At 41.5% G+C, this 26,192-nt stretch overlaps 1 protein-coding gene across 49 annotated transcripts in view; it reads right to left on the reverse strand.

Moving 5' to 3' along the window:
• The window catches only part of RIMS2 (regulating synaptic membrane exocytosis 2), an 814,155-nt gene that overhangs the window by 121,495 nt on the left and 666,468 nt on the right, over window positions 1-26,192 (reverse strand). For 41 of the 49 annotated variants that reach the window (XM_075582507.1, XM_075582506.1, XM_075582513.1 and 38 more), the window contains one exon: window positions 13,312-13,553. The exons of 1 other annotated variant lie outside the window; for it this stretch is intronic. In XM_075582507.1, the coding sequence (XP_075438622.1) occupies window positions 13,312-13,553 (242 nt within the window). Of the gene's footprint in view, window positions 1-13,311; window positions 13,554-26,192 lie in introns of those variants that run through there. 7 more of the 49 variants (XM_075582511.1, XM_075582555.1, XM_075582535.1 and 4 more) reach the window with 3 other exon arrangements.

Consider the following 26,192-nt stretch of genomic DNA (forward strand, 5'->3'; position numbering starts at 1 on the left):
TGTCTTTTTTTTACACTTCGAACTGGTAGTACATATCGCTGTGACATTTTTGACTGAACCATGAAAGTTTTTGGGAGATGTTATGGTACATTTTTCTAATACAGTAATGTAAATGTAACCCCTTGTAAAATGCATGCAGCATTCACACACACTGCCCCCTGCCAGGCTCCTCCCCAATGTGTGCTCAGCATGTGACTTATGATAGACATGGCATCAGCCAATGGCAAAGCACTTGAGAGAGGAGGGACTATGGTGAGAGGCCTTTAACAGGCCCTGGTGGAGCAGGCGGGGGCAGAGCTGCCACATCCTCAGTGATCTCAGGACTAACCAGTAGTGGTTAAGAGCCAGGCAGCAATCCGCATGAGCTTGTAAGCGCTAACTGAAAGGAGTGCAGGTCGATGACACGAGTGGAGCCCAGCGGTGCATCCATCAGACATCTGCAGGAGGCACACGCACCATCAGAGGGGATCCTTAACAGAAGCCAAGTAAAGGGTACTGAAGCATTTGCGAAGTACAGGCCTGCTACTTAAATTCCCCAATTAAGAGCTCTAACAATGTGTTGGCACTTTCACACAGGCCCTTATACATAGGGTCGGTGGTATCAGAGAGAGACACGGACACACACCAGCTCAGTGTCTTGTGGCGATTGTTTATGTTTTTATGTATTGTATGTGCATTGAATGATCCTCCAGTTGATGATCATATGATTTACCTGGCTATATGAAGACCTATATGTAAGACCTTGTAAATACCTTTGTGCTATAAACATTACTGTACTGTAGTGTGTCTTCCTTTGTCTGACCTACTTCCACGTGTAGGGTAACGTATTTAGAAGGAGGACTCAGTCCCCAACCTCAGCATTAGGTCTTAGTCTGAGGTAAATTAGAGGGGTTACATAAACATGAACAGTTGTTCTTGGTTAGTCTGGAGAGTTTGATGAGTCTAGTATTAAAGCAATAATCCTGTCAACTCATTTTTATTTTTTTATATCGATTTATTTATTTTTAATAATTTGAACAAGGTTGTTCCCTTGGAGCTATTTTTTATTTTATTTTTTATATTTTTACAGACCCAAAATATTTATTGCTTTACTTGCCAGTGTTTTCTTTCCCTTTAGGAGAGAAGGCTGGGCAAAGTTAACATGATATGCAACCATATTTTGACCTGGCTCCTCTCTTCATCCTGCTGGAGAATCAGGCCCTGACCCCTGACTTACAAGTGCTGCCCGTAGAAACTCCATTGGGATCTGGTTAATGACATTTGGAAGACATAGCATTAGAAAACGAAAAAAACACTTTATCTTCCTGATGTACCCCACATATATCTTACTCTTCGGACCCTGACACATTCTATTGTGATCCACTCTCAAGAGGACACTGTGTACAATACACAAGATGTGCAGAAGGGAAACATGTCGGGGGCTTGTAGGGAACAAGATACAATTAGACATAGACAATCTTAGCAAGCTCAACCCAGACCCACAATATTTTATATTTATATACTGTATTTATTTGTGTTAGTTGAAGTGCCACTGGGAAAGTGACCAAGTATACTACAGTAAAGAAAGAAGTCCAATGCACATCCAATATGACAAATTATTTAGTACATTACTATGTGTCTTTTCTATATTTATTCTCATAACTGGGTCATTTCATTTAATCTTTTGGCCAACGCATTTCAAACCTCTGCAACCGCCGCGCCCACCCCCTGAAAAATCTTGCACCCCCAGGAGCTTGCGCAGCCCTGATTTAGGCAATAGTATGGGCTGTGTGATATGTATGCGATGCCTAAGGAGTAGTCATATTTATTCGTCATTATCTGTCATATTAGATGTGCGTTGGGTCTTCTTTGCTTAGGGAAGAAGAGACACACATACTGTAAGTATATGTGGAGAAGGAAAAGGGTTGTGCACAAGGGACCTGTGGGGAAGCAGGAAGATGGAAAAAGGGGACATGTGAAAATGGACACAGGGATATATAGGAAGGAGAAGGACGTGTATTGATGTAGAAGGTCACAGGAAGATATTGGGAAGGAGGAACGGATACAGGGCATTTGAAGACAAGAAAATTTTAAGGAGAAAGTTGAGAAGGAAGGTCTATTTGCGACATGAGGACAGTGAAGTGATTATGGTTGGTGTGTTTGAATACAGCATTTACACCCAGTTTAGTTAATCCAGGTCAAAATGTAGTAACTTCCTACACCAATATCAGTGCACTTACAAATAATTTCCCTCTCTCTCCCTAACCCCCTATACTACTTACAAATAATCATCATTCGTGCTATATATTTGGCCCAGGCGACATTATGTCAAGTGGGATTTAAAGAAAGCTAAACTTAGTTCACTGACATTATGTTAAAGAAAATTGCATGTAAGTGCTAATGATAATAGCACCAACTGAGATGCACACAGGTTCTCTGTGTGATGTACAGCTAATGTTTCCCGCAGAATAAGTTATATTTAACTTCAACATAGCTCAAGAGGCCTAATCCATTATCCTTCAGCAAAGGAAATGTTAGGCTCATTGAGCAAACATTTAACATTTAAAAAAAGAATCTTTCTTGAATCGGGCTTGAAAGCATTCACATGCACTTTTCCCTCTATTTACAGTAATCTATCCTTCTAAATGTCATGTTTTTTACCATATTCCTACAAACAATGACCAATGTACGCATTAGGCAAGACACAAAATGCTGCTACTAAGGTAATTCAATTATTTATGGGTACCGGAGCATGCAAGAAGATTACACTAATTAAACGGTTTAACTAAGAAGAGAGACTTTTATTCTGTAATAAGACTGATTGAATGTTCCATAAACTGTCAACAGTAGGAAATAAAATCACTTGCTTTGACACTATCTTTGATATAGACACTGTTGGTTAATTATAGAGTGAACAACGTCCTAAGGGCATTTGCCTGAATTCATTAAAGGTCGATGAATGAAACATTATCAAAGGCACAAGTTGATCCCAGAGGTAGGATCCACACAAAGCCCCCACAATGTACAGTACTGCACTCAAACCTGAGCTGAATTGAACATAGTAGTGTTCAAAGATCTATTGTCTTTATTAAATAGCCACAAAAACAAGAAGTTAAATACAAAGTCGCAGGATAAGATGGTACCTCCCACTCTAACAATGGTTCCTATTCTGGCCCAAGCCCACTATGGCAAGTGAGTAGGATCAGGTAGCTAAACTCATCTAATTTAAATGCACACAGAGTCCTATTTTCTGTAACTTTTATTGGAGGGGGTATAGAGGGTATAAAATAGCTAGCTGGTTACATTTGTGGGGAGAAGGTAAAAAAAGGAATGCTTTTCTGGGGGAGCAGTGAAAGGTGTCTACTCACTGTGGGTCTGCTGATTGTACACAGGAGCATGCATCCTGTCCAGGCAGGGACCAGCAAAGGAGCATACCAAGTTAACAGGGGAGGATGGGCAAACCATCTTACTGGGAAAAAGGGGGAAGCCACAAGGGGAAGCAACAGTGTTGCAACTACACGGAGGAGCAATGGCTGCCTCAGAACAGAGAGGAAGGAAAAAACCGGGGCACTGCGGATTTCTGCTTAGAAAATTTATTGTGAGCCAATGATATATGACGTTTCGGCCTCAAGGGCCTTTCTTAAATGCAAATGGCATAATATAATATATAATTATGCCATTTGCATTTGAGAAAGGCCTTTGAGGCCGAAACGTCATATATCATTGGTTCACAATAAATTTTCTAAGCAGAAATCCGCAGTGCTGAGGTTTGTTCCTTCACATCAGATTTTGGAGTACCACCCAGAGATTCCTGAACCAGGTGCACTGATATTTTTGTTTCTTTGGGGAGTGCAGCATTACCCTACTGTTTTGTCTCAGAACTGAGAACACGCTCCCTGGAAACATACCCTCAGGGTACGCCCCAACTTGCACAGGGTTCTTTCGGGAGACTGAAAGGCTGTCCTGTTCCTGTCTTGGATCCTTGATGAAGGGTAAACGGTTCCCGGATTTCCCGTCGGAGTGCGCCCCAACTCAGTCTATCTTTGGTAAGGGTCTAGGCAGCCCCCTCCCCGGTTTCCCATCAGGAAGAGTCTCCCCCCTTCCTTAATGCGGATGGGTGCCTGGGGTAGCATCAGGGGCCCGGCCCCAGCCTCTTTTCTGCTGCTTGCTGCGAAGTCTCTGAAAGCCTGCCCTGTTGCTGCATCTCAGCAGCGCCTCCATTTGTAGCCCTGTTTCCCCCCCTCTCTGGAAACATGTTGTTGCTATTGATGTCTGTGGTGCGGTCATACCTGTGAGGGTCCAGGAGAGCTGAGTGTCCGCAATGTTGTGGGGTAACAGGACAGGCTTTCGGTGATCCTTAGGTTCTTTCCATGTTGTGACAGCGCCTGTCACAGCAGGATGCAGTATAACTGCAGGCAGTCCCTACCATGACAGTCTTACTCCTATACTTCAGGCTAATAGTCTGCAACTCAGCCAGAAGTATATAAACGGGATCTTTATTTATAGTAACTACTGCAGGATGGTATAACAGCATTGCATATAGTAGAGTAGGGGTTTCAGGCCCTTGGATGGTGCTGGCCAGCAGATAATGAGGGGCTGAAGGGAACTCCAACATACTCACTCCTCTCCCCAGGAGGGGCGGAGGAGAACTGACTCCTATAATTTAGAACATCCTCCCTAATGCAAAAGGGGAAGGCACAGGGTCAGCACCATGATAGGCTGCAACACAGACCCAGTGTCACCACCTCTCCTGACACTCAGGGAGGCTGCGTGAGGGGGGGCAAACCCCACAGGATAGCCTGTCACTGTCTGTACCTAGGAGAACTTACGTGACAGGGGGGCAGAAAGATAGCTGGACCAGCCATGGCTATACATATAGAGCTGTCAGTTACAGCAGGAGCTTCCAAAATCGCTCTGTGGCATTGTGGGGCGTAACTTTGGAAACTCCCGCAGTAACTGACAGCTATATATGTATAGCCATGGCTGGTCCAGCTATCTTTCTGCCCCCCTGTCACGTAAGTTCTCCTAGGAGCTTCCAAAGTGACGCCCCACAATGGCACAGAGCGATTCTGGAAGCTCCTGCTGTAACTGACAGCTCTACCATCCACACGAAGGTTAAGTATGGGACCTTACTATGTGTGCCGTCCCCATACGGTGTCAGAAACCCTCCATACTGCTTGGGAATCTGGCATTACACATTGATTTTCCCCGGTCCCCTTGAGGACATCTCATGAACTCCTAGGGTTTCCTAAACCCCCTGTTGGGATTCCCTGACCTAGGTGAATCATGTCAATATTATATAACGGTACAGTGCGGATGCTGTTTATTACAGCGCGGTGTTTATTGCAGTGCGGATGCTGTTTATTACAGCGCGGAGGCCGTTTCTTACAGCGCGGAGGCCGTTTATTACAGCGCGGAGGCCGTTTATTACAGCGCGGATGCCGTTTATTACAGTATGTGCACAAAAATGCTTACTGGAAATAAGATTTGCGGAAATTAAAGGTACCTCGGCTCTGAACGTGGTGGCTACATTATGGGGCACTGAAAGGGTTAAAAATAACTGACAATATGTATTAACTAAGCAGTCACCAACTTCTTCCCATTTTAAATAACAATAGAAGTCTATGGTCCTAAAGGAAGCACTTAATTGACTTTCTATTAGCATACATATTAAATCGCCCTCTCTGCTATGCCAAACAGCACTTACAGTACTCGGATATGCTAAATGCACCGAGACTTACTCCATATGTATATATATTTTTTGCATTTCACTGATTAAAAATGATAAACTCTTCTGAGAATTGTTTGTCTTGAAGAAATAACAGTTTTTTTAATATAACAAATGTATGTATAAAAGCATAATTTGATACCACTCGAAGAAACATTATTATGCATAAAATAATACGAAGTCAAATTACTAAAGACTTTGGCCCAGATTCGCTAAACAGCGTAGCCTATTTAAAGTGATGTTAACCTAAATTAACACATGTTAAAATTAATAGTATTCACTTCTGCAAATAATGTGACGGTAATCCAGTTTTACTTCCGTTAAATATCTGGTGTTTTTACTCCTGTATCTTCAAATGAGATGCAATGAGTTAAATACAGCCTAAATCATGTTCATTCCAGATTCACTAAGGGCTTGATTATACCAGCGCAATGCGCGCGCACGCATCTGTGACATCACATTTGCCACGTCGCAGAGCAATATTTGCACAAGCACATTCATCTGCGCACACGACTTCAGGGGAGACAAGGCTGAAATCGGTTCTTTGATTGGATGGCTGCGTCATGTGACGTTACAACTGTCTCCCGCATTGCAGTAGCAAACGGCGCGACAGTCGCGGTTGGCATAAGCGCTTTGCGGGGATGCATACTATTTGTTTTGGCGCTGCACGGCATCACTCCAGGCGATGCCGTGCGCGTCTTTTGGTATAATCACGGCCCAAGCCAGGGGTGCTGAACTCCAGTCCTCAAGTCCCCCAACAGGTCAGGTTTTCAGGATATCCTTGCGTCAGCACAGAGATATTCTGATAACCTGACCTGTTGGGGGGGTAGGGGGGCTTGAGAACTGGGGAATAGGTATGACTTAAATAACAGCCATAAATTTGACATTACAGAGAAATTTGCACAGTTCCAGTAGATGTATTGGCCTTGGTGAACTATAGAGTTGATGGAATTTGTAAGAACACTCGGAGAATCACAAACAGGAATTATCCTAAAGTCAGAAAAATACAAAGCTGTATTCATTAATCATCACTTACAATCATTATATTTACACATTATCCAACTAAAAAACACACATATAAAAAAAATCCCTTAACAATCAAACAACCAATCAATTAACCAATCAATTAACCAATCACTTAACCAATCAATTAACCAATCAATTAACCAATCAACCTTTTTTTACTCAAGGTTTTGCAGCCCAGGTCAATATGGTGAGCAGGCCCTAGAATCACTGCAAAATATCCCTAATTGCTAGCCACTATTAGCACAAATAAGTGGTACTTAGAAATAACTCCCATTTAACCATACTGCTACTGTTAACCATTTTCAATGATTTTTATTCATGGGAATTATTTCTGCATACAATTAGCTTATTGAATCTCACCTGTTCCCGGTTAAGTTATATTACACTGGTTACACTGATATTACAACAACCAAGTAAATCTGGGTTTTTATGCACCTAGAGACCAAAGAACAAAATACCAATACTGGAGCCTCTAAGAATTGGAGATATGGAATGAAATTAACTCATCAAGGGCCACATTTTCTAAGCTATACCTAAAGGAACCTCAAGGCCTACAAGAAGTCTAAAAATGGTTTAGAACAGGGGAGCGCAAACTTTTGCTGCTGCGCCCCCTGTCTTGGCTGCCCATGTGCTCGCCCCCCCCTCCCCCTCTGTCTTGGAGCTGCGTCAAATAACGCTGCGGGTTCATGTGACGTCACGTGACCCACGGCGTCATTTGTCGCGAGTGACGTCACTGTGACGATGACGTGTTATCTTTGCTATCAATTAGAGGCAGGTTGCCCGGCAAAGTAATCCCTGAGTCATCAAATGTGTGTTTAAAGTGTCAGCTCTGCGATCTAGGGCTGACTGCAGTTTTATATAGGCTGCTAGCCTGTGTTTAAGGGATTAATTGGAGAAGTACGCCTGGGATTGGGAAAATACCATTTAAAGCCCAGATCAAAAGCTTATCCAATTAACGGTATAACTTTCGTTAGGAATGTCCTAGTGTTATAATTTTTTGTATGGAAACGATTAGGAGAGAGACATGTAGACTGATATGATTTTATTAATGGTACCATGTGTGTAAATGCATAAACGGGCATACTGTAGCCCTTGTGTAGGGACCGTTACAGTTATGTAAGGTGGGGGGATTTACATGACAGGCAGGGGACAGCAGATACATTAAAAGATTCACCCTGCTAGTTTATGACCCACCATACCAGGTGGGCAGGTATGCATAACCGAATGCCTGGCTTCTAAGGGACACTGAGGAGATGCACTCCAGGATATATACAAAAGTTCAGAGCTTCAAAGGGGTTAACCAACTAAGGTTGGGATGCTGGTAATTGAATTAAAACCAACTGGCCAGCAACTGGGGGGATATTCTGACAAGAGCCAGATATTCTGTCACTGAGCAAAGGGTTTGGCCAGGCATGCTAAGCGGGAGGGGGGGGGGTGGGGGGGAGGGGGGGGGGTGGGGGGGAGGGGGGGGTGGGGGGGTGGGGGAGGGGGCGGGGGGGGTGGGGGGGCAGGGGGTGGGGGGGTGCTGGGGGGGGAGGGTACAGGGGGGACGTGGGATGTTCACACATGCCCCTTAGCCTGCCCTGAAGCTTGTTGCCCAGGTACCAAGACTACTGGCAACCTTGCAATAGGGCAGAATTTGGCTCCCACGCCAAGATTGGTTCCCCATTGCCCAGATAGGGTTTTGAAGGTATTATAAGCTGGTGCAGGCAATGGGGAAGGTGTTCTCTGCTGTAACATCAGGAAGGAGCTGAAATACTGTCATTTGAATAATGTTAGAATTGAGGAACTCATGACATGGAACATTCCCACAATTTCTATTATATTTTGGAGTGGAAGAATCACGTATGATCTGCAAAACCAGTTGCACGCACACCAGTTGATGGTTTTCAATGGGTCTATTTTTGCTATACTTGTAGAGCACCCTGTGCCATTATCGCGCTCATATTTTTTCTTCGCCTTTAAAACACCAATAAATACCAGAGATCTATAATAAATACCGACACATTCCTCCAGTGACTTTTTGGTATCGCTTCTGGTTATTTGCCGGTAGGTTTTTCTCATACTTGTCTGATTTTATTTGCTTACAAACTGCCCACCTTTCATCTTAAGCGTGCAGACAAATAAGATACAGTAAATGCCAAAACAGTCAATCAACACAGGTTAGGAATATATTGACTAAACACTGGGAGATCCTAACTAAGGACCCAGTACTACAAACACTTTTGCCTAAGAACCCCAAAATAATATTCACTAAGGCTAGAAATATCAAGAATCAAATAGCCCCCAGCCAGATTAAGAATGTGAATGTCAATAGCAATTGGTTAACTGTTACATTTAAAGAAACCCATTGGTCTTTTGGTATGAAATGCAATAGTTGTAAAAGCAATACCTTAACTAGCGGTTCAATTAAAGAATTTGCATCCCATCATACAGGGGAAAAGTATATCATTCAAGATTTCATAACTTGTGATTCTACCTTCGTGGTTTATCTTTTGATCTGTCCATGTAACAAATACTATATTGGGCGGACAATAAGGAAATTTAAAACACGAATGTCAGAACACATTAGAAATATTAGAATTGGCTTGGAAACACATAGTGTTTCAGAATCACTTTAGGGTATGCCATAATAAAGATCCGACAAGTATTAAGTTTTTTGGTATTGAAATATCCAAATTGCATTATCGAGGTGGAGACAGAGTACTGTCAATTAACCGGCTAGAAACCACTTGGATTTTCAAACTAAAGACTTTGGCACCTATGGGATTAAATTTGGATATTGATTTAGTATCATTTTTATAATAATTTTTAGAGTCATATCAATGTGTTTTTATAATATTTTAGGAATCATTGTTGTGTTTACAATTAATTTTGATTTCAGTATTTTTGGGTGGTGGAGATTTCTTTTTTAAAGAGATTATCAATATCATCTCGTCAATAGTATGCAAAATGGTGTATTCAAATTCAAATTGGTTGTATACTCCTATTATGTCTGTTTATATCTGCTTATGTTGTTCTCATAACAGTTTATTTTTATATCCCAATAGTCTAATATGTTAGTGATGCATGTTTGCTAGATATACCTTTAGCCTCATTAATGGAAGGGTATATATAGGGACAGGGCTAGCAGCTTCTACATGTGCCCCTGACGAAGCCTACGGCGAAACTAGTAGGGTGGAAAGTAAGGTGAAGCCGTGAGAGCCTGAGATTGAGTGGCCACTTCTGGGACTTCCCTGCTATCTCTGGAGGAGATGTCGCGAGACGCGAGGGGAAGCATCACGTGATCGGAAGTCAGTGGATGCGGAGATACCGGCAGAGAGAGACGCGGGTCGCCTCTCTTAACAGCTGAGTGTTTACCCACACTACATGAACTGTCCGAGGACTGTTACACCGTGAGGAAAGACGCAGCGCGTCTGTTCAGGCAGCGGTGTGAGTGTTTCCTGCAGGGGAGAGCTGGAGTGGGGCTCTCTCATCGCGGATGTATCCTTGCTGTTTTAGCTCAATAAATTGTTTGTACTTGAGAGCGCTGTCTCTCCTTCTTTCTTCTTTTCCTTATCCTATTACTGTATCTATCTGGGAGCCTAATACAGCCCACCAGCTCATACGGAGATTGAATACGTGGATTCATCTTAAAGAACATATCCAGCTAAGATCATTTGCTTTTGTCCTTGTTCAACTGACATCTTGTAAGTGCATTTCTTTATAGCAGGAGTGTACTTCAAGTGTTTACAGACTATACTATGTTTTGTTTCTTTCTCTCCTGTGCGCTATAGGTTGTTTTTCTATCTACTCTGACTTTATCTCTCTGGGTGAGAGTCTGGGCCAGCTGCTGGGAGAGTATTAGACATTATCTGTTTAGACGGTAATATATGTGCATCTTTTCAATTGATTAGTTAATATTGTATAGCGCATTTCTGTTTTTTCTAAATTTTTATTTATATCTTCATGTATATAGCATCCACAGCTATACTTAGCGGTTTGCAACACAGTACAGGGAATTACAGTACAATAAGTGCAGATAATAGGAAAGGATACCCTTGCCCCCGGAGACTTTACAGTCTCTACGTCTCGCTACATCTCTAGGGCACATTGCACGTGCTTTTTGAAACAAAAGCCCAATTCATTAAATAATAAGTCTTGTTTTTGATTTCATAATTAGTTCTACATACTGTACTAAAGCAAGCCAAAACTCACACATCTCAATACTGCCAATGTGAATGGGACCCCAAACAGCCTACAAAGCAACAATATTTGACTTCTCAATGTTATATGCTGTGCTCCTTTATTGACACACAACCTATAAAATGCCATTTAGGAAGAGTTTACCCATTCTGGGTTTTTTTCCACTGGATGTACCCTGCATATTATTTATTTAAAAAAAAGAGGACATCTGTCTCTTATTTCTTCTTCAGGGACCAATGATATAATATTAGATACCCAAGCTCTACACGTCTCCATAAAATGTATATTTGCAAGCTGAGAATGATAAAATAATCCTCCAAATCGGTGTCAAACTTTGCAATGCAAAAACCCCATACTGAGCATCAGTCAAGTTATGTCTATGTAACATGTGAATACAGAGCAATAAGTCAATGTTTCAGCTTTGGTTGGTAGGGAGACATCATATTGGCTATGTACTGTATAAAGCCAGTTCTCCGTAGCACTACCCATGGGGGTCATTCAATAAACTACGATAGTGCCAACCTGGATACCATCGCAGTGAAACTCTTGGGTGTTATGCACTAAGCGGGCTTTCTGTGTGCTATGCACAAAGCAGTGATAAGTGCTTTTAAGTGAGATAACTGCCTTTATAGTGTGATACTGCCTGTTGTGAGATTCAGAAAGCAGTGATAACAGTGCAGTATAGTGCTACAATGGCTTTTTCATCTCACTTAACAGCACTTATCACTGCTTTGTGAATCTCACAGCAGGCAGTATCACGCTATAATGGCTTTTTATCTCACTTATCATTGCTTAGTGCATAACCCCCATTGACTTTAGTAGGTTCAGTGCAATAGTGACCCGATCTGCACACGAGTAACCCACATAGAGCCTGATATATTTGCACTAGTGGAGTGTTTATTTGGCCAAAAAAACCTTTTAGAGTTATCATGTCGCAGACAAAACGAATCAATGTATATAAACTCTCCAGGGCTTAACATTATTGTATTGGACTTTTTTTTGTATTGTACAGTAGCTTTTATTTTTGGTTATTATAGTATCAACCATGTACGCAGAAATACTGTTCCAGACACAATGCAGGGGAGAATAGTACAAATAATCACAGATAATACAGTATCAAAGTAAACCCTGACGCATAGACGTTCTGTCTAGAACAGCTTACAATCCAACTACTGTACATTCCACTAGGTAAGAAAATGCATATACTGTATGCTAGTCAGGTGAATTGGTGCTGTGTGCTTTTTTCAAACTAATGCACAGCTGTAGAAACATGTATGGAAAACAAAGCATTTCTGAACCAATACCAATAGATTATAAAAGCCTTATTTTTATCCAGTATTCTGAAGCACACATTAATTTCAGGGATCTGTGGAGGTGCTTAGTTCAAAAGTGCTTTCCTTACACTATAGAAGCTTATGCATTTCAGACACTCACTAGAATCCCTCAATTGCTCACAGTGTGACTTCCTCCAGCCTGTGGTTTAAACACTGTATGGATGACACCAATGACCACAACTGAGAGAAACTCTATGCAAATCAGAACAGTCAAGATATCCACATTATGTGCAACTGTGAATAAAACGATGCACACAAAGCTAATTAAAAACTAAACTGTAAATGTTACAATTGTATTTGAAAGATTCAGAATTGCCAAGCCATTCTCAATCGGAAGAACAGTGTAATTGAAACCGTAAAGATGCACACAATCGTAATTAAGAGCAATATAAGCCTTTCCAGTAACAGTCTCTTACATTATATCTGTCTTTCCATTTCCATTTGGATTGCTCAAATGCCTTAACTGGGTGACAGAGAAGAGATCTAATTGCAGAGCACTTAGGAGTGCAAGAGGTCTACCATTAAAAACATATTGTACAATATATGAACGTGCGACAGTGTAAAATCAAAATCTATTTTTTTATATGGTTCAGTAAGCAACAATAATAATCCACACACAATGGGCCTTACTAAGTGGTGCAAAGCTGTAAAGAACCTTACAGCCTATCCACGTGAATCACTTGAATGAGATGTGAAGTGCTCGGAGGCTTAGCACCACTTTGTTATTATGTAACCGAGTATATACTGTAGGAATAGTGCTGTCATGCGTCCAATCGTGGTTCTGACAATTAAACGCTTCTTCCACCGCAATGTACCAAAAAAAAAACAAGACTTTTTTGTTTTGCAAGTGGAGGATAATAATGAAATAAAAATACATATTTATTTCAAACTCATTCAAAACATCCTTTCTCACCCTCCCTGAAAAAAAAGAAAAAGCAAATCCCAACGCACGTTTCGCTGTAGAGGGAAACCAGTCTTGCCGTCCTACTAGAACATTTAAAACAAAAACGTAATCCCTGTCACATTGACATTAAAAAGTAAGCAAAACCAGTGTCCTACCTGTTTGGCTGAGCTGCGAGGTACTTCGACTTTTCCGTGACAGACCTACAATTGCCACCATTTTGGCGCCGATGCTGGAGCGTCTCTTCTTGCCAGTTGTGCCCACTGTGCCAACTGCTGTGTCAGACTGGCTGCCGTCATTCTTCTCTAACGTGTACATATCCCCACCGATGCTGGTACTTTTGGTCATGTTCTTGCCTGAGGCGCCCATCTGTCTGCTTTGCATTTTGGATGTAAAGACACTGTCAGCCAATGGACAGATAACGATTGCACACACAGAAAAGGGGAACAAAAAGGGAAAGACAGAAAAGGAAAGGTATCAGTTGGAAAAATATGGGAAACTTAGGGAACAAAGTATCTAGTAAACTCAGGTGAGAAAGCGGTCATGTTTTTTGCTAGATTTTTTGTTGCTCAACTCCAGTCCTCAAGCCCCCCACCCCCAAAAGATCAGGTTTTCAGGATATCCATGCTTCAGCACAGGTGGCTCAATCAGAGGCTCAGTCTTCAACTCAGCCTCTGATTGAGCCACCTATGCTGAAGCTGGGATATCCTGAAAACCTGGTCTTTTGGGGGTGGGGGGAGGAGGGGCGCTTGAGAACTGGAGTTCAGCAACCCTGGTATAGAGTATGGTGGTGAAGGGGTTTTGTCACGGTATGCTTTCCATAAAATAAAAACAGACACGCATATCAGGTGTAAAAGCAGAATGTATAGTTCATCAACTGAAAACCCTGGAACACATTTTGGTATGATTTAATGTATTGAATATTGTTTTGGAAGATACTGTTTGGAAGATACTGTTTCTGTAGTCACGTTTGGGACTGGATGAGTACACTGACTGTCATATGATTTACCTTGCATGGAGGTCTCTTAGGGCCTCTACTGTTATTTCATTGGCATGTGCTGACCTTCACCTATCTATAGACAGTTTATCAATTGACAAAACATGCTACCAAAAACATTGAGGGTCATACTAAAGGGTGTGAAGCCTTAAAACAGCTTATAGCTCCTTAAGACACCTAACAGACTATTAATTTTAATGGGTTGTAAAGTATATTATGGATCTATAAGATGTAATACAGTACAGCTTAGCACCACTTAGTTTAACGTAATATACAGTAGATAAAATGCCAAACTTGCTAACAAATCCACATAGATCATTTAGATATACATACAGTATATATATATATTTATGCATGTATGTGTGTATATATATATATATATATATATATATATCTTCAAAAAAGATTATCACTTGTGAGCACATTCATATGTCTTAGACAGGTCTGCAACCAGGGATTCTGGGAAAGGACATGCAAACGGGCACAAGTGTCATCTTTTGCCTGAAATCCGTTTTTAAATGAACCCTTATAAGCAAATGCTCTGCTGTTCACACAGCTTTTAAGCACAGCATGTGATTAGATGCAAAGCCAGTCAAACTACTCACAGACAGCTGCTTCAACCTTGTGGGTCTCATCAGTGTGAGGTTGGTTGTACTGGCTTTGCAATTTTCGGGCTGGGTAGGTTTACCATACATATTATGTAAGTTATGGTGGGTGAAAAAGGCAACAAAAAACCTCCACCTGTATGTGTATACACACACACACTCACTATATATATATATATATATATATATATATATATATATATATATATATATATATATATATAGTGAGTGTGTGTGTGTATACACATACAGGTATACACATACAGGTATATATAGACATACATCATATAGCCATTGTTGTTAGGTAAAATCATGGTGACGCATAACATATGTTTCCATGTGAAGTGAAACAGTACAGTAAGTTGCTATAATAAACTCAAGTCCCAAAGTTAAATTCTGTTGGAGTCAGCTTGATCACTCTTAAGTAGATAAATCAGCTAGCGCTCATGCCCTATATTGCAGTAATGATTATACTGTCACAGGTTAAAAACACATAAAAATACCATGTGTAAAAGTAAGTGTCCAGTCCAATTCACAAATGGGTAATGCAGCTCCTCCAAGATGGATCCAACCCTCGGGTCCAAAGGAAACTACAGAGAATCAAAAGAAAAAAAGGGCGCAAAACCCATAGTGTAATATGCAAAGTTTAATGCTAAAAAATACGGTTAAAAACACTTACAAGATGTAAGTAGATAAGAGGCACATCAGTAATGGTTGATCCATTTGATTCAGCTTCTCTAAACGCGTGGGGCTATATCTACCAAGGCTGCTGAATTACGTAGCAGAGCTGGAGGATCCTGAGTCTGCTCTTGTCAGACTGCTGGAGGAAGCATACCAGCCCTAGGCCCAACCCCTAGAGTGACGGCGCGAGGACACGAACGCGGTGACGTCACGAGCGCACGTGACACGGAAGCGGAAGTGGAATAACGCCGAACCCAGGAGGAGGGTGTTTATGACCGAGGCTCTCTCCACGCAAGAGACAAGGATACTGAGGCTATCCCAGTTTATGCTGAAGTTACGGATCAACCATTACTGATGTGCCTCTTATCTACTTACAACTTGTAAGTGTTTTTAACTGTATTTTTTAGCATTAAACTTTGCATATTACACTATGGGTTTTGCGCCCTTTTTTTCTTTTGATTCTCTATATGTTTCCATGTAAAAGAATTTAAATTAAGCACACAATAGGAACACAAGGCTAGGAATACAAAATTCATAGGGCTATTAAGGTTGGAATTCTCTCCCTAGATTTCTAATGCTGCAGAATCACAGGGAATGTGATACAATCTTTATTCAGCAGCAGCAGCTAAAAAGAAAAGCTTGTCCATGTCTCAGAAAGCATCTGAGACAGAAAACTGAGACCTTGTCTAACAAGGCAATTCAACTCTATCAGCTTCACAGAAGCAATGCTTTCAAATGAGAAAATCAATAGGAATCACGGGATGATAGTCTTGTGGTACAGGTTGAACACAAAACAACCACAGGCACATGCACTGGGAAGATGTGTAACATGATTACCAGGCTTCACACTATAAGATGTTTGATCAGTAAATCAGAACAGCACCGACCCCTCTCTTTCCCAATATTACATAAATAAATCCAAAGACCAATTTACAGTTTTAAAAACACTGGGTTATAAGGAAAGTGTCAAATTCCTCTCATAGCCTGTGGATCCCATGGGCCACACCGACATTGTTCAAAAAGAAAACGCCAACAAGAACATTATAGATATCTGCAATTTGTTTTTTTACATTTGTTTAATAAGGAATGATCACCTATTAATATAAATTAAGAATCCATAATTCCCAAAAATATATATTTTTAAATAAAAGTATTTTAAACTTATATTCACAAGACTAAAATATTGACATTACACATCTGTTAACCATTACTTAAACCGACTATTATCTACGGTACTATTACAAACTTGGCAAAAAGTCTATTAACCAAGGAGGTAGGTTCTAGAATATAATAGATGGATTTGCATTTACAGCAACATATGCAACAATGCTAGTGCTCACCTGTAAAGGTTTACTGTATTATTTGCAGTGGTTCTCAACATCTTTTGAACAGGGGCACCCCTGAAGGATTTTTTAAATCTATGGCACCCATGCTCTTCAAACCTCACTCATTCACTCGTTGCACGCACACACCCACCACACTCAGCCACCCCACCGCCCTTCTTACACACTCAACACTCCTCCACACTCCCACCGCCCTTCTTACACACTCAACACTCCTCATCCTTTTATTACACACACCCTCCCCATTTATCACCCGTCTCACACAGCACTCATCCCCTTTCACAATCATAGAACACATTTGCCCATCCTCATCTCTTAATTACACCCGACATCTCCCTGCTTCCCACACAAAGCACACACCTCCACCCCTCCCTCCCCACATAAAGCTATGACACTTCTTCCCCACACAAAGCTATCACTCTTCCCTTCTTCCCTCCAAAAATTGATGTTGTCTGTGGCACACATATGTAATATTAAACTTTAAAGTGTGCCATAAATGTTTCAAAATGATAATGATTTTTGGTGAGAAATTGTACTTTTGATACAATGCACTCTTTCAATTCATTTTAAGAAAGAAAAACATTTTTTTTTCTACAGTAAATAGTCCCCTTTATCTCCATAACTAAACATTGATTTCAAAGGGGGGTCTTACCAACCATCTGTAATGTGGCATTACTAATCTTTTCTGCTGCTAACACATGTTCCTATACAACGTAGCATACTGCTGGCTTTGCCCATTGCTTTATTACATTGCTTGCCTAGTGTTAAGTCTGCTGAAATAGTGACTCCAAGCCAGGTCTCTTTCCATTATAGTAGTTTAAATGAAAGTGGCAATATCCTTTCATTCTGCCTTTGCAGTTTTGTGAACCAGGTGCATCATTTTGCACTTTCTTGGCATCAAGATAGAAGTTTTCCTTCCAAAATAATTAGTAATGTCACTAATAAAGATGTCAAGGAGCACTGGTCCCAGCACAGATCCCTTAGGTACGACACTGACCACCTTCTCCTCCTCTGAATGTATGCTATTTAAAACAACTCTCTGCTGCCTATCCTTCAACCAATGTCTCATCGATTCACCCACCTTAGAATAGAATCCTAAGTATTGCAACTTGTTTATTAGTCTTCTATGTGTCACAGTGTTAAAGGCCTTATTAACTATTGCTCCAACAAAAGACAGAAAGGGTTTAACTAAATGACCTTTATTCATGAGAATATTATTATTGAAGTATTTAACTATATACTAATTACTTTATATTTTGTCATATTGGATGTAGCATTGGGCTTTTCTGTCTTTTGTTGTATACATTTGGCCACGCTCAGTAGCACACATATATACAATATACAGCTGAACCCCGTTATAATGCGGTCCTCGGGGTCCACCTGATACGACCGCGTTATAACCGTGATCGCAAAAAAATAAAAAATAATTTATAAAAAATGGCCGCCGCGATCAGGGAACCCGCGGCACCCCCACGCAGGACTTACCCAGAGCATGGTGCTGGGGAGCAGGCACCACAGGTCAACCATCGGTGGGGGGATGATTGCAGCTATGCAGTGTGATGCTCGGTGAAGTTCTTCCGTTATGCTCCATTGTTGAGTTGTTCCATAGCAGGAGAAAACGTCCTGCAAGTGCACTTGCTCTGTCCGTCAGGTTGGCGAAAAAGACCTCATGCAGTGGATTTGATTGAACAGCGTTCCCGGACAGAGCAAGTGCACTTGCAGGACGTTTTCTCCTGCTATGGAGCAACTCAACAACGGAGCATAACAGAAGAACACAGGAATATCAACCATCACAGTAAATGTACTTATTACGATTTAGTTACAACAAATTGCACAGATATTAATAAAAAATCAGGTCAGATTTAATTACAAGAAATCTATCCTAAAAAGACTGGGGTAAATTGTGCAGCTTAGCATAGCCATTATAGGCACTTCATAGAGCATCACACTGCATAGCTGCACTTGTGTTCTAACCATGCCTTATCAAAAGTATTGCTACTGCAGAAACTAGTACAAACCCATATCTTGGATTAAGCCTCATAAAATGGATTAATATGGTACAAGTCTTCATCATAGATGCACCTTACGAATTGTGTGAATAGTGTGAATTCTGTGACTATCATTGGCTAAAAATCATCTTATTAACGACTGACAAAACGTGCAGCACAGTACCAAACAAATATTGAGTACTAGACTGCACAAATTCTCAAACTGTGCTCAATTTAAAATCCTTAAGAGAGAAAGCTGCTTCTGCAGAGAACAATATACGCTAATATCTACAATAAAGAACTGCAACTTGGTATAATTAAAAATAAGGCATAAACATCCATTTTGACTATATCTCAGGAATTCTGTATATACTGTGAACAGTATCATTACATTGTGTCATTATGGTGTTTTTCAAAGGACTTGGACAAAAAGTACAGCACAGAGCTGCCAATTCCAGTACTACTTAGAGCGTCTTATCACTCATTTTCAAAGATCTATTGTACTTTTATAAAGCACCAGACAAGCATTTCTGTACATCTAAAAATGGGAAATATGTTTTACAGTGGATGATGAGTGATACTAGGGGGCACAGAATATAATACATATTGTGTTTGAAATAAAAGTCAATATCTGTGTGCGTGTGTGCGTGTGCGCGTGTGTGTGTGTGTCTGGATATGGCAAATCCTGTAAGTTTGCCAAAAAAAGTGAAATTCTAAAAAAAAAATTTAAACGGGAGCCACGCTATCCCCGCATTATTGCGGATCCGCATTGTAGCGGATCGCGCTATAACGGGGTTGAGCTGTATATATAAGAAATACGTTACCATCCGGATGAACGATAAAGTAGAGACAGCACTCAGTAGGTAAGTATTGAAGCAACTATATTAGCATGTACATCACAGAATCGACGTTTCGACGTTCCCACAGAGGGATCTTTATCAAGGGGATGTGTATATAATAAAGATCCCTCTGTGGGTTTGAAACGTTGATTCTATGTCATGTACAGTATATGCCAATATAGTTGCGACAATACTTACCTACTGAGTGCTGTCTCTACTTTATCATTCATCCGGATAGTAAAGTATTTCTTACATATTTTAAAGGGACAAGCACCAGGCTTTCTTATATCAAGTTATAGGAGAGTGCTGGCTCTCTTCTTTATATATACGACGTGGTGGGTGTTGGGGCTCTGAGCTTGCTTGGTAATGTGTGTTTGTTAACTATTGCTCCACCCTGTTCTATTATATTGATCACACAGTAAAAAAAAAAGAAAAGAGGTTTGTTTAACATGATCTCCCCCCTTAAATCAATGCCACCTGGGATCTTGTAAGTTGCTGGATATTAGATATTCAACAATTCTTTCGATCAGCGGTGTTTCCATTAATTCACCAAGTACTATTGTCAGGCTCACTGGCCTAAAGTTACCTGCCTCTTCCCTACTTCTAATTTTGTAAAGTGAGACTAATATGCTAGCAATACCTCTAAACAAAGCCCATTAGGATGCTACCTACTTAAGAGCTGTCCTAAACACCTTAAAATCCTCCTGCACTAACCCTATCAAGGTCATTAGTCCCTACTTGGACAATGACATCTACCTCTCCCCCGTCTTGCTGCCTTAACATTTTCCAGAATGCACATCCTATCCCTTTGAGACGTAGCTCCGGATAAGAACTTTCCCTCCCTCCCATCTCCCAAATCTTCTGGGATCACATTTTCCAGACTGTGTGTTTCCTATTCCAGAAACCCCACATTCTCTTCTACTACATCAGGTGTTTCTGTGTTGCAGTGGTGCCCTGTTAATGCAGCATAGATGTTGTGCAATGGCACATGTTGTGGGATGTGGTTGCACTCAACAACCCACACCTTCCCAGACCGCCCACTAAGTCAGTGGTGGCCTTTCAGGTGGTGACTGTGTGCGGTAAGAGGGTACACAAAACTGATTTCAGCCTGCAACCTAGAAATGTCATTGCGTTAGAAAGAGAAGTGCATATAGATGGGACATTCCAGCATGTCTCATGGACAACTACTGCCTTACATCCATTGCACTGTACAACACCAAACATTATAGCAGATGCTATTAGCAATGATGTATCAATTCATTTGTGTTCAATGCTCTGCTTGTTTAAAAAACACTCTTACAGTACGAAACCAGCTGCACTTGGAAAACCAGATGCTTACAGGCAGACTTACAGACACATGCCCAATATATGTGTACATTTTACTGCAGCAGTGTCTGTTGTGTCCCTTCACACATTGCCCTATTGAGGAGAAAGTCAAATTTAGCTTCCAACACAACATTTTGTTAACAATCTAAGAGTATAATTGGCTTCCTTAAACTAATATAATGGACTACCTTATTAAAACCTAAAAGGGGTTTGGATTATTTATTTATTTTAAATAAAAGGCAATTTTAACATACTGTACTGTAACTTAGAAAACAAAAAATGGTCTCACATTTCTTCAGACCTCAATATTAGTGTTAAAGGGTTCATATGCAAGGTGTGCCAGTTGTACCTACTGTTGCACATGGTTGGGATATGATCTGCACATGCAATGTATGATTGCCAATATGTAAATTGAGACATATGCAAACAGACAAAAAGGCTGCAATCTATTGTGGACTATTTGTAAAGACAGTGTTGTCTGATTATGTACTGTACTTACAGTACTACAGTAAATCAAGCTACATTAGCACAAGAACGCTGTGCACCTTTTAATCAATACGGATATAAACAGGGAAAGTCCAAGTCATTGACATGGTCTAATTTACAAGGAAATGAAAAATGAGACTGTACCTATGTGAACATTTCACCACTATAGACAGATTATAAACCTCGCTTATTATTGAATACCAAGTACACCAAGTGCCTAAGGCTAAAGCTTGAAGCCTAAAAAATTAATGATCCCGGTACAGAACCTCATGAGAATAATACCTTTGGTAGGTATATCAATTCTACACAAACACCACTACTCTCACTTTGCCTATTAGTCCATATTGTATGTTATTTATTGAATATACATAATGTGTGTTAGTGTAGACAAGTTGATGATACTGTACACTAAGGGGTCTATATAATATCAAATCAATTTTGGAACAAAATAGGGGCATTTTCCTTCTGCATCTATTGTACGTACAGTATTCTGCTCCAATTTTGACCTGTCTGCCCCAGCTTATGACTTGGGGAGCACCAGTAGGAGTTACAAGGTGCACATATTCTAATGATATATATCACAGTCTGCGCGCCTTTCTTTTTCCCTTTTATTTGCCACAAAAACCTGCCATATTTGAAGTGGTGCAAGTCTACCATACTGCATTAGATGTAGGAAACAACAGAGCAGTGCGTCAAAAAGGATTTTCTCTACGTTGATACATAGTCCGAACTCCGGTAGCCTATTTAACATAACATTAATTTAAACTGACATTAAGTTAATCATAACGCCTATCCACTAAAGCAAATAACCTAATGTTAATCCAATGCTACTCTCTCTCTCTCCATATTTCAGGGTCCATATTTCAGGGTCTGGACAGAGCTAATGCCTCCTTTGGATACCACACAAATTAACGGTTATTTGAAGTGCTAAATTAACTAAACGTTAACCCTATGCTCAGGGCTCGACAAATTATAAAAAATGCTACTCACCAGACAAAAAAGAGACTCGCACTCCCTCTCTCACCCCCCTCCTCCTCTTCCTCTCTCACCCCTCCTTCTCCTCTTCCTCTCACTCCATCCTTCTCTCACCCCCTCCTTCTCCTCTTCCTCTCTCACCCACTTCTCCTCTCTCACACCCTTCTTCTCCTCTCCCATCCCTCCTTCTCCTCTCTCACCCCTCCTTCTCCTTTTCCTCTCACCCCTCCTTCTCCTTTTCCTCTCACCCCCTCCTTTTCCTCTTCCTCTCTTACTCACTCCTCTTCCCTCACCCCTCCTTCTCCTCTTCCTCTCTCACCCGCTCCTTCTCCTCTCACCCCCTCCTTCTCTTCCTGTCTCACCCCTCTCCCACATCTCCCTCTCCTCTTCCTCTCAGCCCTCTTAACACCTCTCCCTCTCACCCCTCTCCTTCTGTTCTCACCCCCTCCTCTCACCTACCTGGCTTCGGTGGAGCTGGGCAGCAGAGGAGGACGACGACTGACGGCGGTGGCGGAAAACTACGTACGGTGACCAGATTTAAAAAAATTAAAAACCGGGGCACATTAAAAATGTATTTATAAACCTAATGCCATCACTAAAAAATAAATATATTTGTCTAGTAGCATCCCCATTCATGCTGTACTATTGTATGCATACTCCCTCTCCCCCCCCCCCACCATTTTCTCTGTCTCTCCCGACCATTCTCTCTCTGTCTCTTGCCACCCTCCCCCCACCATTTTCCTTTCTCCCCCACCCTCCCCAGGGGCTGGCTGGTGGATTTTTACCTGGGGGGAAATTGAATCCTATCAGCCCTGATACTAGGGGGCCGCTGGTCCGCACACATGCCCACTATAAACAGGTGTAGCTGATATTATTGCAGCCGTTATCCGACTATAATGGATGCAACAATGTCGGCTATATCTGTATTTATTTATAAAATGTTTTATCAGGAAGTAATACATCGAGTTACTTCTCGTTTTCAAGTATGTCAAGTATGTATGTAGGCACCATAAACACAAGCACACACCTGAAACGTCCACAACATACAAATAAACAACTAACACTTTCCACATACACACACACACAATGTATTTCCCAGAAACACACACTGATCTGCAGACACACACACACACACACACACACAACCTGACCTATGTAGCCATGCCATCTATGGCTACTAATCTGCTTTTCCTTCTGGCAGTAAGTCCTGGTACAAGCAGGCCTTGCCAGTAGTTATTGTGGGGGTTTCCCCCTCCTTGGAGCTGCACTTGATTGACAGTGGGAGGTGGTGACATCAGGCCTGAGCATGTCCAATCATGGAGCAGACCTGGGCCCTCCTCCTGGCTGTACTTAAGGGCAGTGCCGCCCCAAATTCATTAGTGCCTCCACCAGTAGACAGTAGACTAGTACTTCAAAAGAAGTACACCTGTTGTGCTTCTCAGCTCCCAGCTAATAGTTTACTGTCTACATGTTATGTTATTCTGTCGTATTTTGCAGTATTACGCTATGTTTTGTATTTCTTTTTATTTTCCATGTGTATGATATCATCATCCCGGGTTCCAGATATCAATACCAGTCCGGGTTGTATACAATTTTTTTTACTATTTATTCATTTCACATGCATTTATAGGTGCCAGTGATATACATTTTTTTCACATGTTCACCCATCTCTGACTAGGTGGTCAGTCATATCATAGGCTGCCCCTATATTCCTACCAATTGTAGAAATAGCGCTTTTTTTTCTTGCTGGTTACACAACAGACACATGCACAGACACTGACTTACACAGCTAACTCACACACATACCAGCACAGACACACAGCCACTAACCAGCACATACTCATACACAAAGACTGACCTAGAGGAACCAGCTATAACAGCAGGGGCTGTGAGGAGCAGGCATGCTTACAGGCACAATACACACAAACACACAATATCCCAGAAAGCCCAAGAACCACCAAAAGCTTGCCCGCCCCACTTTCCAAGTAGTCGTTTTTTGCCTGTTCCTGTTATGACAGACCCAATATGGTAATTCTCCCTCCATCAGAGGTAAAAAATATTTTTATCAGGTAGTGTTAGGACCTGCAAATTGGTCATGCCGTGATGTTGGCTGCAGGCTTATAATGCTTTGGCCAAAGGGTTTAACTAAATGACCCTTATTCATGAGAATATAAGCACTGAAGTACTGCAGTGTGTATTTTGTCACATTAGGTGTAGCATTGGGCATTATTGTCTTTTGTTGTATGCTTACAGACACAACAGCTCCGCTATTGCTGTTATTGGCGCTGCCCCCTGACAATGCTGGCCCCGCCCCTTTTCTCTGCAGCCAAAACCGGGACATTTGAAAGTTTTTAAACGAATTGTCGGGACGCTCTTCCACCGCAGTCCTCCCGTGCTGCTCACGCTGAGCTGACATGGTCCGCAGTTCTTGTCTCCTGCCGCGCGCTATCATGCTCCTCCACTCCCGTAGTCCTTTACTTCTGCCGCCGCCCGCCTCTGCTTACAAACTCACTAGGTGGTAATTTCAGCTCGCCGCAGGCGAGTGAGTTAGTCGAGCCCTGCCTATGCTTATGGGTTAAACGACAGCCATTGTTTCTGCATATAATTAGCCTAGTGAACAACCGTTAAAACTCTGGGAAAATAACATCTGTTACCTATTTAGGTAACCTGATGTTATTTTCCCCGATTAAATGGCGCTTAGTGCATCTGGCCCATAGACTACTAAGTCTTTACTTGTTTTTAATATGCATCATCAACCTACGCAGTTTCAGTAATAACATTGTACTGAAATCCAGTGAGAAATAACAATATGTTTTGCTGAACCAAGCACATATGCGAATTGTTGAGTCTGCACAGGAGGGGGCATTAGCCAAACATTGTACGGCAATGCTCATTACCACATTTTCATGTTTCCTTATGCAACACTGCTTCCCCCACCCTCTGGGAGATCTTGCCCTGGCTACAGGTCTGTGTGGTGCTTTGTACCTGTTTGGATCCAGGTGAGATGAGCTTCCGCGATGTTGTGAGGAACAGGACAGGCTTTTGGTGATCCTCAGATTCTTCAAATAGGTGTCAGCGCCCACAGTCACAATAGGCTCCAGCAGAGCTGGAGGCAGTCCCTACCATGACAGTCTTTTCTCCTATACTTCTGCCCAATAGACTGCGACTTAAGCAGAAGAATATAAAAAGGGATTTTTATTCAGGCAGCCACTGCAGATGTCATTACAGCGTATGCCTTTTATTGGAGAATGGGTCTCAGACCCCTGGATGGTGCGGGCCTTCTGGCAATATTGAGGCCTTGTGTTCTGCACAGATCTTGGCTGCATCTCTCTACCCCAGGAGGGGAAGAGCTCCACTCCTTACCACAGGAGGGGAAGGGCTTGACTGAAACAATTTGGACACTTCCTCTCTTAGGCTCAGAGGGGGAGGGCACAGGGTCTTCACCATGATTGGTTGTACACAGACTCCCATTCACCTCCACGCGTGTCACTCAGAGAGGCAGCATGAGGGGGGGGTAAAACCACAGGATAGCCCGTCACTGTCTGTAGCTATCAGAACTTACATGACAGGAAGGCAGAAAGATATTCTGGACCAGCCATGGCTATACTTATAACTCACTTCTTTGTCTTTAAGCAGTACATTTTAACTACTTTCACAATTCAAAATTAGAATGCAGAGGTTAGAATCGAAGAAGCAGAGCAAAAGGCTTTTTAACCTGCTTGTATCTTTGTATTTCTAGTTATGAAAATCAAGTATCATTGAATTTTTTGCATGAATTCAAACGCTTATATTTGCATAT

Source organism: Ascaphus truei, chromosome 2, assembly GCF_040206685.1.
Source record: "Ascaphus truei isolate aAscTru1 chromosome 2, aAscTru1.hap1, whole genome shotgun sequence".
Taxonomy (NCBI): domain Eukaryota; kingdom Metazoa; phylum Chordata; class Amphibia; order Anura; family Ascaphidae; genus Ascaphus; species Ascaphus truei.